Below are 15,584 nucleotides of genomic sequence, written 5' to 3'. Positions count from 1 at the left end.
CCAATCCATATTAGTCTTCCATGCATCATTTTGCAGAAGCAGCGGCTTCTCCACGATTCAACTACATCTGTTTTAGCCACCATCATGCAAACAATATCTAATGTTTGTCCTATTCTGGACAGATGGAATCTCTGCACATTACCAACAGTACTACCTTAGGGGTCTAGTTCTCGCGAGCCGTTCTAGTAACGCAGCTAGTTTCTCTCTCTCTCTCTCTCTCCAGAACTCTCTGAACAGGGGATACACCTAAAGTACACGAAGAAACTTCCCTTGTGCATACCGTCAGAAAAACCTCTCCACCTGCACTCTCATAAAAAATGTGATGCAATATTTTGAGTTTAACCAAGTCAAATTCAGACTGTATTGCCATTATTTGAGGACATTCACAAGTCTCTTCAGTCGCTCTCCCCTTCCATCCTAAATATTCCTTCCATGTATCTTTTAGTTTATCTAAGCCAGTCAGGAAAGTCTCAAATTCTATACATCTGTGAGATCGCCTTAATCTGAAACTGCTGAGAGCAATGTATATTCAGGAGGTGAGCTATCCTGGTTCTCGATCAGGTCACTGATATTCTTTGTCTGACTTACCTATATATGAGCAGTGGGGAATCCAAAGAGTTCCTATTCGCTTTTGAGGCCTTTCAACCTTTCTCTTTTTGTACATCTTCTGACTTTACGATCCCTATCCAGTCCCATTTTCTGAACCCTCAACTCCTTTCTTCTCTCATTAAGTTGTCCCATTGGAGAGCTTAATTCATTAGTTTCCGTTTCAAGACAGTTGACTATAAAGACTATTGCCATTCTTGGAGTGTGGTTTGTGTGTGATCTATGGAAGATCCACTATCCTCTTATTTTGTAAATCCTTTTGGTATTAAAATGCTGTTTTTTGCCATCTGTGGCTGCACTTTTCAGATTTTTTAGCCACCCCGGTTATATTTAAAAACATTTTTTGAAATGGGCCAGGTCCTGGGGGTGGGATCTCCGGGGCACAAAAGCTGGCAACTCGCTGGAGGCCTTGCCCCCTTTTTCTACTACTCTGCAAACGTGCCTCCTGGCACGCTCTTGGTTGGGGGAAGAAGTCCCCTTTGCTGCTGAGGGTCCTTTGGGGGTCAATTATCTCACCTGGTATCTCCAGTAAGCCCCACACAGTGTGATTGCTGAGAGGTGGTCCAAGGCCATGCCCCTTTTTACACCACTCTGCAAACGCGCTTCTTGGCGCATTGCTGGTGGGTGTTGGGTGAGGTCCCCGTGTGTCCTGAGGCCTCGGGCCTAAAGTTGACTTCATCCCCCGAGCAGCAGTGCACCAGGAGGTCACCCTTTTATGAGTGATGTAATTTGTGAGTTCATAACCAGTGCATTGCAGGGGCTAGTCCTAGTTAGCTGAGCAGACTATAACGGCAGAATTTCTCTGGTTTTGTACAAGTGAAATGCCAGCCTAACTGTAACGTTCCTGTAACCTTTTGTTTTTTTTCCCCAGTGAATTTCTAAGTTTTTTTTTAATGCTAATTTCTAACATAACATCCCTCAGACCTGTTTTTTTTTTTCTCCATGTAGTATATATATAATCTAGTATGTGTATGTGTCTGTCGAGGGAATCGATTTAGGTTGAACACATTGCCCATCTGGAGTATATATGTTTTGTGGCTAGTCTTGATGTATGTACTCCACATTCTTAAAATGAAAAGATGCTCTGAATATGGATGAAAGGAGCTGAAAGACAGTTCTGGAGTTGCAATGGCCAGTCATTTATTAGTTTGGTGTGTCTTGGGAACTGAATGAAGACCTGTTCCTTTTTCTACTTTAAACCAGAGGGCGTAGTTTTTGCGTGTGGTCCGGAGTTTAAATCTTGTTTTTCAAGTTAGTTAAAATGTTGACATATTAATTGAAAGGACTCTTTATTCTAGGCCCCTCGTGCTAAAATGAATCAACAGCGCTCTAGAAGATTCAGAGCATCAAAGGAAGGTGTAGAGCTAACTGAAGAGAAACAACGTGTCCGGGAGGAAGTGCTGAAGCGAGGTATGTACTTATCTATACATTTCTAAACTTGAGTCCTTTGGTCTAAAGTCTTCCACAATGGCAGGTTATGGAGGTTTCAGGGAATGTGTTGAGTGGTTGTATTCTGTTTTTCAATTGGTCCTTGTTGCAACTGAAGGCACAGCGAGGCTCAAGACAGTTTCCACAGAATTAGTGGAGATGCCAAGGGAATTGCCCTTCTAAACATTTCAGCAAGTTGCTATTTTGCTCTAGTAGCTCGCTTAACATTACTTCTGTACAATTCTATCCCCATTGAATACAACCACATTCTCAGGCTGACAGATTTGACAGACCCCCGTACACATACACCCAGACATGTCTTATTTGTGTGAATTTACGTTTTGTATTGCTCAAGTAGATGTAACAAAGCTCTGTACATTACTTGGGGAATGGAAGATTATCGACAAGATCACATACATCAAGTTGCATTACACAAACCCAGTTCACACATTACATGTTCAATCTGTAGGCACAGGAAGATAAGTGATTTGTCATGAATCCTAGGATGTTGAATCCAATGCCAAAGGTGGCATTTGAACCTGGGTCCCCCCGGATACAATGTCAACTGCTCTAGCCTCATCTCCTCCTCTTGAACCCCCACCCACCCTTCCTCCTCAGACTCTTTAAACTCTAAAATACCTTTATCAAAACAAGATCTTCAACCTAAATCCTATCAACATGCATTTTCACTACAGAACCTCCCATCTCAGACTACATTTTGTGAACAAGTCCAAGTTATTTCCTCAGTTATCAAGCAGGTTCCTTTTCATTCACAACCATCACCATCTAAAACGGGTATATTTCAGACATTTACCCCTTCCTGTTGTCCGTACAAAAGGATTAATTTACCAGTCGCCATGGAACTGTCAAAGTACTCCATTATCCCATTTGTTAATTGTACCCCATTGTTGAAATTGTACACTACACCCGGCTGCCCGTGTGCCGCTGGTGGTGTTTGGTGCTGCTTTTTGCGCCCGCACCCTGTACTTAACCTAACCCCCAAAGCTTGGCCACTGCGACCGATCTACTTACCTGCAAGCAGTGTGGCTCCAGGCACCCCAGTCTCCATTGAAAAGCTCTGGGTCGAACTCTGATTTTGACCTCTGCACCCAGCCGCCCCTGTGCTGCTGGTGCAGTTTTGGTACTCCCCTGACACATGGCCTTTTTGACTTTTGATTATGAAGACTGGGAGTGTAAGTGATTTACTTACTTACCTGTATAACCGCAATATTGTTTTCTCCGTCGTATAACATTGAACTGTGCTGAAAAGTTTCTAAGTTTTGCTTTTTCAACATGGAAAGTATTTTTAATAAAAAAAACTACTTACCTTATTGCGAAGATCGTGGTCTAAAATAAAGCACAAATAAAGTATCCTTTTCTAAATATGGTCTGGATCTTCTTCTTGAGTTGTGTCCATTATTTATCACTGTTGTGCAATAAATCTTACACTCCTCTGTGTTAGGCCTAAGGCTGCTTGCCCATACTACCACTAATAGAGCACTTTGGGTTTTACATTGAACCTTGTACACTTTTGGGGAACCCCTGGACACACTGCACGGTATAACCACCTAGTGGTAATGCCATATACAGAGCCAGCTTCCTACACTAAGGATGGATCCTCCGCTGCCAGTGTAACTGTAAAAAAAAAAAAAAAAACCTTCTCCAATAGCCTTCCTTCAAACGGAAGCAAAACAAGCTTCTCACAGATGGGTACTTTACTAATGGTTTTCTGATAATAATGATCTGCCCTTAAATATTTTTTTGCAACTAAGCCATGTGTAGGAGGTTAATTTGGATCATGTGGAGGCATGAAGGGATAGCCAGTTCTCTAGGGCTTAGGCGGGCCTTGCGCCAGTAGTCCTAGAGTTTCCCCCACCCATACTTCCCACCTTTGGCGTAGGGTGGAGAAATGGTCTGGAGCATTGACGATCAAAGAACTCAAGAGCTTAGAAATAGTTGTCTTTCACTACCTCCCTAATAAGAGCTTGGCTTCAAGGTGGTTAAAGTGTGGGATCTGGGTACCTGTGGGAATATGGTCCAATATGGTGCCGCATGGCTTTCTTTACCCGGAAAATAGAGATCAGGAGAGTCAGTAGTATTCTTAATGTCTTCGACTGACATAAACACATTTTGCCAGACATCCTCCAGGTCCCACTGCTGTATCCCATTTGCTACTGCCTCTAGACCGTAATGCCAGGTAAATCAGTGTTGGATATTTGTCAAGCAAAGACATGGAAAAAACAGCCAAAGGCACTTCTTCATAGAGGGCTGCTGGTGCTCCTATGCTTCTCATAGAATGTGTCCTCCATAATCCTTAGTCTTTCTGCTTTGGTCTGGCAAAATAAGATGACTGCTACTTCCCATTCGGAACCTTCTTGGTTGGATAAACTGTACCCCTTTTGATGGCTTGAATTATATAACCAGCTGGTCTGATTACCCAGGATATTTTGATTGTGAAACTTCAAACTTCTTCTAACAGCATGAGATGCATATACTTCTCGACTGCCTTTTAAGAGTGTTTCGAGAAAGCATTGACTAGGTCTGGCTCATTATGGTGGATATCGATTGGTGCCTTTGGTATACAATGTGTTTTTGTGCTTGGCTCTTCTTGCTAAGTGAAATGGAGAAATGTTTTTTCAGCAATTAATATTTTTATCCACTCTTCTGGCTGCTGTTAATGCGAGAAGCACTACTGTTTTCCTTGAGTGATATTAAAACTTGTCCTATGAATCTGTTTTGAATGAGGTTATCATTAATTGCTGTGGATTATAAAAATGTCCCACCTTGTTGGTGTATATTGCATTATTGGGGATGCCCTATAAAGACCCATAGTGGGTGATTACGATGGCACATTGTCCTGGGAATTGGGACCATACGCCTATATGGCGGTAGTCCCGCACATGTAATTACAATGTGACCGTCACTGTAGAGGTCGCATTGTGCATGTTTACCATTGCGGCGGGTGCTGCTGGCTGCAGCACCCGCCGCAATGCTAAAAATGCATGTTGTGCATTTCTCTGCACTATGTGGCAGGCACCATGCGGTGCCTGCCACCTGGTGCAGGGAAATGTAGGGGGGCACCTTACGCGCCAATCATGTACAAAACAAAAGTGCCCCTGCACAAGCGAAGTCCGCAACGGGCCCCTAAAGTCCATCTCTGCCAACCTTTGAATGGCTGAGGAACCGCCATAGAAAGGCTGGTGAAATGCATTATCCTAATGTGGCAGACGGTGCCTGCTAGGAACTAACACCGTTCTAGGTATGCTGGCTGGGTCCGAAAGGCAATCATAACGATTGCCTGTGTTGGACCCATGCTGTCCGCCAGCACACCGCCCACCATCCTTATCTGGCGGGTGGAGACTGGACGCACAATGGCGGTGAACCCGCCACTGGCAGGCTGCCAGTGGCAGGTTCACACAGTCCTTGTAATCCGGCCCATAGTGAAGTCTTTAATGACCGTTTTGGCCCATATTAAGGAGCTGCTACAAGTCTGGTGGAATATTGTAGTCCCAAACTGTACTTTAATTTATGTACGCATATTACCAGTTTGCGCTAGCTCCAGCAAGTAAGGCAATATTTGATAAGGCAGGACATAAAATTGTTGAAAATCTATAAATGAGCAGAAGATGCAGAATAATTTCCTTTTTGCCATGTTAGTGAGATGCATTTTGCTTGTGCAAGAATGTCTCTTTAGTGAGCAGAGAAAGTTGAGAAAATGAATTGCATTAGGGAGCCACACTTGGCTTCTGAAGACCCGGGCTCTAGTGGATGACCTAGCCCAGGCATCTTGAAAATAGATCTGAAGGGCTGCTCTGAGTTGGCTGCGGGTAGAAACCTTTACAGAAGTAATTGTTTACTCAAAACTAAACTTCGAGGAAGGCATTCTTCTTACAAGGTTTATTTGGAGGAACGCGAATCAACCTTATTCTGAAACCTGGATCTCCAGAAGCCTTCACCACCTATAGTATTAGATTTCAGTTTTTTAAAAACTTATTTCTTTTTAGAGGCATTCACTTTGAGTCTGGCTTGCAGGCATGATTTTAATGTTGTTGGAAGTATAAATACGCGGGCCTCAGGACTTGCGATGCGTAGGGACACCTTTGCTCCTCTTCTCCATGGCCCAGGGCGACTGATGCAGAGGGGAGTTTAGGCATCTGGTTTTGTTACCAGGAGCAGTCTTGGTAGAGGGGGCCTGCCATGCAGAGGCTGCAGGCTATATCGGTGGGTCCACGAGGATGGTCTTGCTCTGGAGTGCTTGGGGACCTTGAGGACACTGTTGGCCCACTTTGGGAGCGTGCATTGGTGGCTTCAGGTGTCTGGTTTTGGCAATTCCGAAGTCCTCCGTCTTTTCTTTTGGAGGTTCTGCAGGATGCAGGGAAACAGTTCTGCTATTCTTGAGGAGAGGGCTTAATCTTTTATTGCAGGCAGTCCTAGGGTTTGAAGGCACACAGCTGCAGGACGAAACATCTTTGGCACAGTTCAGAAGAGCGGCAGACCGGTCAGCTGGGCTGGGGCCAAGGCAGGTGCTCTCTTCAGTCTTTTGTGGCTCTTCGTGTCCGCCTTCGTAGGTAGTCTGGAGCAGCTTCTCTGGTGCCAGGGACTCCCCATAATTCTGAATTTAGGGGTGTTGGAGGAGTGTAGGGTAGTAGCCAATGGGCTACTGACCCTTAGGGACACTACACTCCCTAAATGACGACCTCCAATGTTGACACTGCACTCAATCCACTCCGACACTGCACTCTACGATACTCTCTGCCCCTTTCAGTTGCAATCACATTAGTTACGAAGCAAAACGTGGGGGTGGCCATGCCAAAAAGGGCTACTTTCCTACACCCACTCCGGCACCAAGGCAATCTGCGTCGCTCCAGCGTCAATGCAGTCTGCCCCAAGGCAATCTGCGTCGCTCCGCCCCAAGGCAGTCTGCCCCGCTCGAGCCCAAACTATGCTACTCAACTCTAGGACACTCCACGCCACTAAGCAGACGCCGCCGCAGTGGTGTACAACATGGCAAAAACACATTGCTGAAGCTGGTAGCTCTTGTATAGAGGAAACCTATTGGCTTTGCCAAGGCTTGTTTTGTTTGACTATTTAGCATGACCTGCTAAGATTAGGATCTGTTTTGGATTTTGTTTTTTGCTGAATAACTTGTTCTCTTGAAACTTCTCAGGTGGTTATCTTCCTCCGGAGGAAATAAAAGAAAGATTTGACAGCAACTGTATTACTCCAGTAAGTGTTCTCGTTTACACACAAAGAAATTGTTGTAACATTTCTAAACTCAAACGGCTCTCTTCACAACCACTTCCATGTTCCTACCCCTCCACCCCTTTCAACCCATCTTTCATGCGAAGTTATAAGCATATTTTTCTTATTTCTTGTTGTTGTAGGGAACAGAGTTTATGGACAATCTTGCAAAATGCCTTCGTTATTATGTTGCTGATCGATTGAACAATGATCCCGGATGGAAAAATTTAACGGTGAGTTGAGTACCTTAAAATACACTACCTTAGTTTGTATATGGTTAATGTTAGCTTTTCATGTCTGGAGTGGTTCCATCCACCGTTTGCCTGCTGTTGAGGTCATGGGCGCCACTTCCCTGGGCAGAGGTACCCATCTGGGTGACAAAATGCTGCAATGGTCTTTTGTTTGTGCCTTTGATCTCATAGGAAGCTAATGAAGTGTCTTAAGATGATTCACTGGCTTCCTATTAGCAAACATTTGGCGCCTCTCATCTTGGCCATAACAATTCTGTATATTTTACCTGAAACCCTTTTGAACATACTGTCCGAGCTCTCTGCGTCCTCTGCTTCATAGTTTACTCTGCCTCGCTACAAAGGTGCCTGCATTGGCGGTCGCTTTTTATTTTTGTCAACCAAGCACTGGAATTAATTTCTGTCGCATTTAAATCCAGGATCATTTAATCTTTCAGAAAATTTGAAGATCTAGCTGTTCATTAAATACAAACTACTCTGGTCCCCTATTCCTTCCCACCAATCGCCAGGTCCTTAGTCCTTAGTCCTTATGGGGTAACTATCATGCATTATTTTATTAAATTCATGCATTCATTAATCTTGTTCCATCCGCTGTTGGGAGCACCAAGCAAAAGCGGTCAACACCATTTTTCCATAAACCTGCAATGTCAGCTTTACTTTAGATTTGTGTTTTTTTTGTGTGAAATTCTTGCATTGGGAAAGTCCTTTGACCCTTCCTTTCCACCCATTCTTTTTTTTGTTCAAATCTGTTTTTATTGTGGACACAGCGATAAGCCTACAACCCCTCATCGGGGCCGGCCGCGCAGAGAAAAATCAGTAACAGGAGTAGGTAACCAGGTGAGGTGGAATCCTTAACACAGCGCCCTGCCTACAACCCCCGGGGGGCCGGCCGCGTGGCTTAAGGGAGTAGAAAGCAAGAGGTGGCCATGTGCTGGCAATGTGCCATAGTACGGGGGAGGCGCGTATGAGAAGGAGAGCAGCGGTGTCACATTTTCAAAGGCCCAACAGGGACCAAACTGCCCCAAAGGGGGGCGGAAGCCAGAGTGGCAAGGCAAGGAAAAAGAGAAAGTCGGAAGAGGGAGAGCAGGGGTGAGGTGGAGAGGGGCCAGGGAGGTGTACCTGCGGTCGCCCACAAGAGGCATAAGACGCAAACCAGCACTGGGGGAAGTGACTATGAGCCTAGTCTGCTTGGGTCGGCAGGGATGAGGGCGTCCTCAAACAATTGCAAAGCGCGGAGCCTGGGAGGCATGTGGCAGGCATAGCTGATGGAGCACAGGTGACGCACGAGGGGTTCCCACACTGCCTTGAATCGCACCCCCCTTGATTGTATCCGTGCCGTGAGCAGCTCCATGGTCAGGACCTGCCAGAGGCGCACGAACCAGGAAGCTATCGGCGGTGCCTCAGCCCGCTTCCAGTATAGTGCAATGAGTTGTTTGGCAGCGCCTAGCATGTGAAGGGTGAGGATCCAGTCGCTGCGCGTGAGTGCTTTAAGTGTGGGGGGTCGTATACCCAGCAGTAGTGTGCAAACCTCCTCAGGGAGGGGAAAACCCAACACCTCCTTAATGTGACTGAGGACCTCCTTCCAAAAGACAGCCAGGGCAGGGCACGACCACCAGATGTGTATGAAATCGCCAGTCGCAGTGCCACATCTCCAGCACAGCGGTGAGGAGGCAGGGAACATTTTGCTGAGTCGCAGGGGGGTGTAGTACCATTGTGTTAACATCTTGTACGCATTTTCCCTCTGCGGGATGCTGCGGTAGGATTTGGGGATGTCGTTCCAGAGCCTAGACCACTGAGATGGCGTGATTTCAGTGCCAGTTGCCGTCTGCCACTGCCTTTGGTAGGGATGCGCAGGCGGAGTGGAGGGGTGCTGCAAGATGTTGTAAATTTGGGAGATGAGTCGTTTCAGTCCCCCGAGGGAGCGTGCCAACTTCTCAAATGGAGTGTGCGCCCTGGAAGCAGCCTGATACATGTCGTCTCCCGAGGTCCAGTGGCGCAGCTGCGCGTACTGTAAGCTGGCAGTCGAGGGGAGGTTGAACTCTTCTTTGCAGTCCAGCCACGATTTAGGCGACCCACTAAGAAAAAGATCTCCTGCAACCCTGCAGTCTCCTTGGGTCCAGCTCTCGAACGCCCGGGTCTGAGCAGCAGGGGGAAAGTGCGGGTTGCCTGCAATGGGGGTATGCGGAGAGGGGAACGTGGTCAGACCTTTGGACACTGCCACTCTGTCCCATACTTCAAGAACCGTCCTCGTGGGGACCGCCATGTATGCACTTCTGGAGCGCGCCACCCGCGGTAACCAAGGCAGGTCCCATATGGTGCGCCCCGTAACCACTCGGTCCATGTGGAACCAGTGCTTGTCGCTTTCGCGTGCACCCCATTCTATCACGAACCGGAGATGCGCCGCCCAATAGTAGTGGAGAAGATTCGGGCAGGCGAGGCCGCCCCTGTCCCTCGGCTCCATGAGGACTTTCTGTGAGAACCGGGGCCGTTTGCCTCCCCATATGAAAGACGTGAGGTCGCGTTGGAGGGTCTTGATGCAGTGAATCGGTATCTGGGTGGGGAGGCACTGGAAGACATATAGAATGCGGGGGAGGATCGACATCTTGACCGCGTTGAGCCGCCCCAACCAGGAAATCATCAGGGGTTTCCATTTCCGCAGGTCCGCCAGGACATCCTTTCGGCAAGCAGCCCAGTTCCTCGAGGACCACGAGTCGAGGCGGGGAGTGAGGTCCAGACCCAGGTATTTAATGTGTTCATCCGCCCAACGGTAGGGCGTGACCTCCCTCAGGAGGCAGACCTCCTCCTCGGGGATGGTGAGGTTAAGCGCCCAAGATTTGGTGTGGTTAATTTTAAGGCCGGACGCCCGCTCGAACAGTGTGAGGGCGTCGTGTACCGCTGGGAGTGAGACTCGAGGGTTCGTGAGAGTAAGGATCAGGTCGTCCGCAAACAGCGCTACTTTGTTAGCACGCCCCCCATGGGGGATGCCATGGATGTCAGGGGCACGCCTAATCAACTCCGCCAGCGGTTCAACCGCCAGGGCGAACAGGAGCGGCGAGAGCGGGCATCCCTGCCTCGTACCCCTGTGGATCGAGAGCGGCGGTGTCAGTTGGCCGTTGACCCGGATTCTAGCCTGTGGTCCAATGTAAGGGGCCATGCACCTGGAGATCATGGTAGGGCCAAGACCCAGTTTCTCAAGGACCGCCCTCAGGAAGGTCCAGTCGACCCGGTCGAAGGCCTTTTCCGCGTCTAGCGAGAGGAGGCAGGCCGGGATTTTCCAATGGTGTACCTTTCCCACCAAGTGCGCCAACCTGCGAACATTATCGGCCCCCTGGCGGTCCCGTATAAAACCCACCTGGTCCGGGTTCACCAGACCCGGCATATGCGGATCCAGCCGTTTGGCCAGGATCTTAGTGTAAATCTTAAGATCGGTGTTAAGGAGGGCGATGGGGCGGTAGGAAGCACACAGGTCGGGGTCCTTCCCAGGTTTGGGGATCAAGGCTATTTCCGCCATGCCCATATCGGGGGACGGGCCGGTGGCGTCAGAAAAGGAGCCGTAGAGGCGCAGCAGATGCGGGCGGAGCTGGGTCAGGAACAGGCGATAGAAGGCCAACGGCAGGCCATCCGGCCCCGGGGTTTTCCCCACGGGGAGGTCCCCTATAGCCTCTGTCACTTCCTCCTCCCGCAGGGGTTCCTCCAATGTGGCTGCACACGCCGGGGACAGCGGGGATCCCTCAAAGTTCGCGAGCACGGCCTCCCGTGCCTCCGCAGAGGTGGGCTCCTCGGCATATAGAGAGGAGTAATAATCAACGAATGCAGCCTGTTTGGCCCTCTCAGAGGTGGCACGGGTGCCATCCTGCCGCTTGACATTAGCGATGTGGGCCCTAGCGGCGCGCGCCCGCAGTCTGCCTGCTAGTAGGCGACCTACTTTGTCCCCTCCCTCATAATACCGTTGCTTGAGCGCCAGCAGGGAGAATTCCGCCTTGTTAGTGCGCAGGGCGCGGAGTTGCCCCCTGAGATTGGCAAGGGCTCTCTTTGTCGCCCGAGTGGGGGCGTCCCGATCTTGGGCCTCCGCCAGCTTGATCTCACTGGCCAGGTCAGTTTCCAACTTGAACACCTCCTTCCTCCGCGCCACCGCCAAGGAGGTGATGTGGCCCCGAATGGTGGCCTTGAAGGCGTCCCACACCGTGTGAAAGGGCAGGTCAGGGGTGTCATTAACGGTGAAATACGAGTCTATGGCGTCACGGATGCTGGCGACGTCATCCGGGTCTCGAAGGACTCTCGGCGGGAGCACCCACCTGCGTTCGCGAGCGGCACGAGCCTGGGGGTCCTGCAGTAACAGCTCCACGTGGGCGTGGTCCGACAGGGAGATGTCGGATATAGCAGCAGCTAAGGAGTCTCGGGCCAGTTCAAGGGAGGTAAACAGATAGTCGATACGGGAGTACGTCCGGTGGGAATGCGAGTAGAAGGAGTAATCTCGGGACCCCGGGTTATGGTAGCGCCACACGTCCACGAGACCCAGGTCCGTAAGCTGCGTCTTGAGGGTAGAAGACATCGCTCCCGCGCCGTTAAAGGGGGCGCCCGCGCGGTCCAGCTCGGGGTCCCAAACAAGATTGAAGTCACCGCCCAGGATTGTATTAGCGTCGCCCGTTGGGAAGTGTTCCCGCAATAGTGTCTGGAGGTATTTGTCCTGCGACAGGTTGGGTGCATACACACATCCTAGAGTGAACTGTGCACAGCCTATCTGTACCGTGGTTCGGAGGAAGCGCCCGTCAGTGCTTTTAAAGGGTTTCATGGGTCCCCGCCTAATGCCAGCCCTACAGAGGATTGCCACCCCCGCTGTCTTGGTGTCAGAGGATGCCCAGAACTGTGTGGGGTATCTAGGGTGCGCCATGCGTTTGATGTCCCCCCTGAGGAGGTGTGTCTCCTGGAGGAGAACAATGTCGGGGGAGTGGTGCAGGAGGTAGCGCCATATCTGCCTTCGCTTGTTGGGAGAGTTGAGCCCCTTGACGTTAAGGGAAAGGACCTTCAAGGGTGTAGGGATGTTTGCTGTCATAGCTCTAAGGGGGTTTGGAGTCGCGCAGGACCCGGCCTAGCAGACCTCCCCGCAAGCGGGACAGCAGAAGCGTCAACCCGTCGCCAGCGCGGCAACCCCCGCAGGACCCACCATGCCACCCCTCCGCAAGCGCGGGGAAGGAACAGGAAGAGGGGGATGTGTAAGGGGGAAGTAGGAAGAGAGGAAAGAAAGAAGAAAAGGCGCAGAGGGGGAAGAGAACCAAAACAGGCCAACGGGCCCAGTGTACAGTGTCCCAGGTACCGGACATCCTCTACCCGAGGGTTTGGACAAACTCAGGAATGTCACTTCCTACGGGACAAAGGGGGGGAGCGGAGATCTGGAAAAGTAGTGTGCAAACAAGTCGTCTCAGAGCCCGTCTACCCCGCTGCCTCGAGGTAGTTCGGGGGGTGTGCCGGGCCGTGGGGTCCATTCGGCCCGGTCAGGCGCCCACAGGGCGCTGGAGCTCGGCGATGTGGTGCTCGGCCTGGAAGAAGCGAAGAGTGTTGTCCATTTCTAGAGCAGTGGGATCAGGCCATCGTGATTGAAGAGGGCAAGGCCAAGCGCCCAGCTGGCAAGCGCGCGCCCAGGGTAGCATGTGATACAACAGCAGCGATCAGCGGCCATCCGGCGTTGAGGGGCGATCCCCACCCTCCGAGCCAGAAGCGAGGAGTTGGGAGGCCTGCCCCTCGCGGTCGCCCTCAAGGGAGCGGATGTGTGCGATAATGTCCTGTTTGGTCTGAGAAGCAGAGAGCGCGTCCACCGGAGGGGACCTTCGTCGGGGGCGCACAGTGGACCAATCTGGGCGCGGGGGGCCCCTCTCCGAGCGGGGGGGGCGAGTCGGGCTGTGGTCCGGGGACTCCGGCATGCTTAGCAGGTGTGCCGCTTCTCGGTAGGACCGGAGAGCCCTACGCTTGCCCTCCCACTTGAAGATGAGAGCAAAAGGGTGGCCCCACTGGTAGGAGACGTTGAGGGTCCGGAGCCTCTCGGTGATCGGGCGAAAGACCTTTCTCCTGTGGAGTGTTGTGGGGGCCAAGTCTTGGTAGATCTGGATCTTGTGGCCTTCGTACCGCAGGTCTGGATTGTCCCTAGCTACCTTCAAAATGGCCTCCTTCTCGGTAAAGTAGTGGAGCCTCGTGACGATGTCGGGCAAGAGGCCCGCTTTTCCTCCCGCTCCAAAGACCTGGTGTGCACGGTCGAGGCGCGGCGGGGGGGCGTCCTCCTCGCCCCACACCGCTTGCAAGAGCAGGGCCACGTAGGCCATGGTATTAGTCCCCTCTTCTCCAAGTGGCACGCCCCGTATGCGGAGGTTGTTGCGTCGTCCCCTGTTTTCCAGGTCCTCCTGCTTGATTTGAAGCTGGATGTGTTGTTCCTCAAGGGTCGCCACTCTCTGCCAGATCTGCTCCAGGTCTTCGGTGCGGGAGTCGACCGTTTTCTCCAGGCCGTCGACTCGATCTCCAAGGTCAGTGACTTCCCTGCGCATTTCTTTGACGCAGGTGTGGACCTCCGTTCTGAGGGATCCAATCTCCGTCTTCAGATCGGCCATGAAGGAGGTCATGAAGGCCTGCGTCACCGGTGGAGAGTCGGCTGGCGGCGGGGGCTTCCCCCCTGACGCCGATGAGGGGCCTCCGGAAGATGGCGGGGAGCCCGCCTTGCCCCACATAGAAGCTACTGATGCCCCTCTGGTCGTCGTGGGCGGGGGTTCCAGCTTGGTCCCCTTGCCGCGAGTCATGATCCACTCAAGGCGGCACGGGGCAGCGGGGGACAGGTTCGGCTTCCACGCACAATCGCCGGGTCGAGGTGGGGGGTGCTTCGAGGGAGGACGCACTGGTGCCCTGCGGTGTAGCTGCCCGGGTCCCACGATCTAGGGCTCAAGGTCACGATGCAGGAGATGGTAATGCGTGCCGCTGCCCTCGCTGTCTGTAGCCAGGTCCGTCCTCTAACAAGGCGTGGGGCGCACTCAAGTTGAAGGAGTCCAGAATGTGGTGGGGCCGCCGGAGCGGGAGCAGCGACCGGGGAGGCAAGGTAGCGATGAGGCAGGATAGACGTTAAATGCGTGATGGCTACAGGTGTCCCACGGCAGATCGCGCCCGGGGCCCACAGGCGGGGGGCCCCCGAAGAGTCCCGACCAGTCTCAGTCCCCTCGTCCCACCAAGGTCAGGGCCTGTTCCCAGAGCAGCGTCCAGCCAGCCCCTTTACAGCAGTCGAGGAGTGTCCAGGAGGGCCCCCCAGGCGTCCCAGCTCCCTAGCTGCGGGAAGCCCAGCGCCGGGAAAAGAAGAAGGCAAAGGCTCCCGGGGTCCCCGTGTGGTCGCGGCAGGTGTGCCCGGTCTGCGGCCCACCAGGCTTGGCGGGGCCGGGCCTTAGCAGGGAGGCGGCCAGAGGACTTGTCCAGAGGATATGGGGCTCACCAAGGCTCAGGGTCCGCTTGCACGCTGCCAGTGAGTCCAGGGCAGCCGGGGGCACTCCGGCAAGGATCGTCCGTGAGCGGGATCAGCCCTCAGCCGAGGGGGGAAAATGGCGGGTAGACCAACCGCCAAGCCCCGCCACCGCCGGACCCCCCGGGAAGGCAGCAGGGGGGGGGGGGGGGGGGGGGAAAGGAGGTCAGCGCGCTGCAGCTCACCGGGTGGGTCCAGCGACGGGCGATGGAGCAAGGGCTCGTGGGCAGGGGCCGCCGGCAAGTCCTCGGGTCTGGGCCTGTTTTTCCCGCCGAAGCCGGGGGCTCGCGTAGGCTCGGCGTCCAGGCCGCCGCCGTGTGCTCCGCTCGTGGCAGCCCGGCTCCAACCGCTCCGGCGCGACTCCGCCGGCGACAGGCTGGTTCCGCTGGTGCAGGGAGTCCACGGGTGGGAGCAGGGGTGCTCCGGAGCCTCACCCGGGACGCAGGGTCGGGCCTCCCCCCGGGAGCCAGTCCAGGCGCGTGAGCGGGGGCAGGTAGTGCAGCCAGGGGGGCGTTGTAGCTTGTAGGCCGGAGAGGCGCCAGGGGGGCGATGGCGGCAGGTGTTCCACGGTGGGT

At 52.5% G+C, this 15,584-nt stretch overlaps 1 protein-coding gene across 2 annotated transcripts in view; it reads left to right on the top strand.

Annotated features, from left to right (window-relative positions):
* The window catches only part of XRN2 (5'-3' exoribonuclease 2), a 372,302-nt gene that overhangs the window by 44,857 nt on the left and 311,861 nt on the right, over positions 1-15,584 (top strand). For both annotated transcript variants that reach the window (XM_078649322.1, XM_078649323.1), the window contains exons 4-6: positions 1,905-2,016; positions 7,202-7,260; positions 7,419-7,508. In XM_078649322.1, the coding sequence (XP_078505448.1) occupies positions 1,905-2,016; positions 7,202-7,260; positions 7,419-7,508 (261 nt within the window). The remainder of the gene's footprint in view (positions 1-1,904; positions 2,017-7,201; positions 7,261-7,418; positions 7,509-15,584) is intronic.

The sequence above is a fragment of the Lissotriton helveticus genome, chromosome 6 (assembly GCF_964261635.1).
Source record: "Lissotriton helveticus chromosome 6, aLisHel1.1, whole genome shotgun sequence".
In the NCBI taxonomy this organism is placed as follows: Eukaryota; Metazoa; Chordata; class Amphibia; order Caudata; family Salamandridae; genus Lissotriton; species Lissotriton helveticus.
Note: the sequence above shows the minus strand (reverse complement) of the source record. Positions and strands in the feature narration are given on the sequence as shown.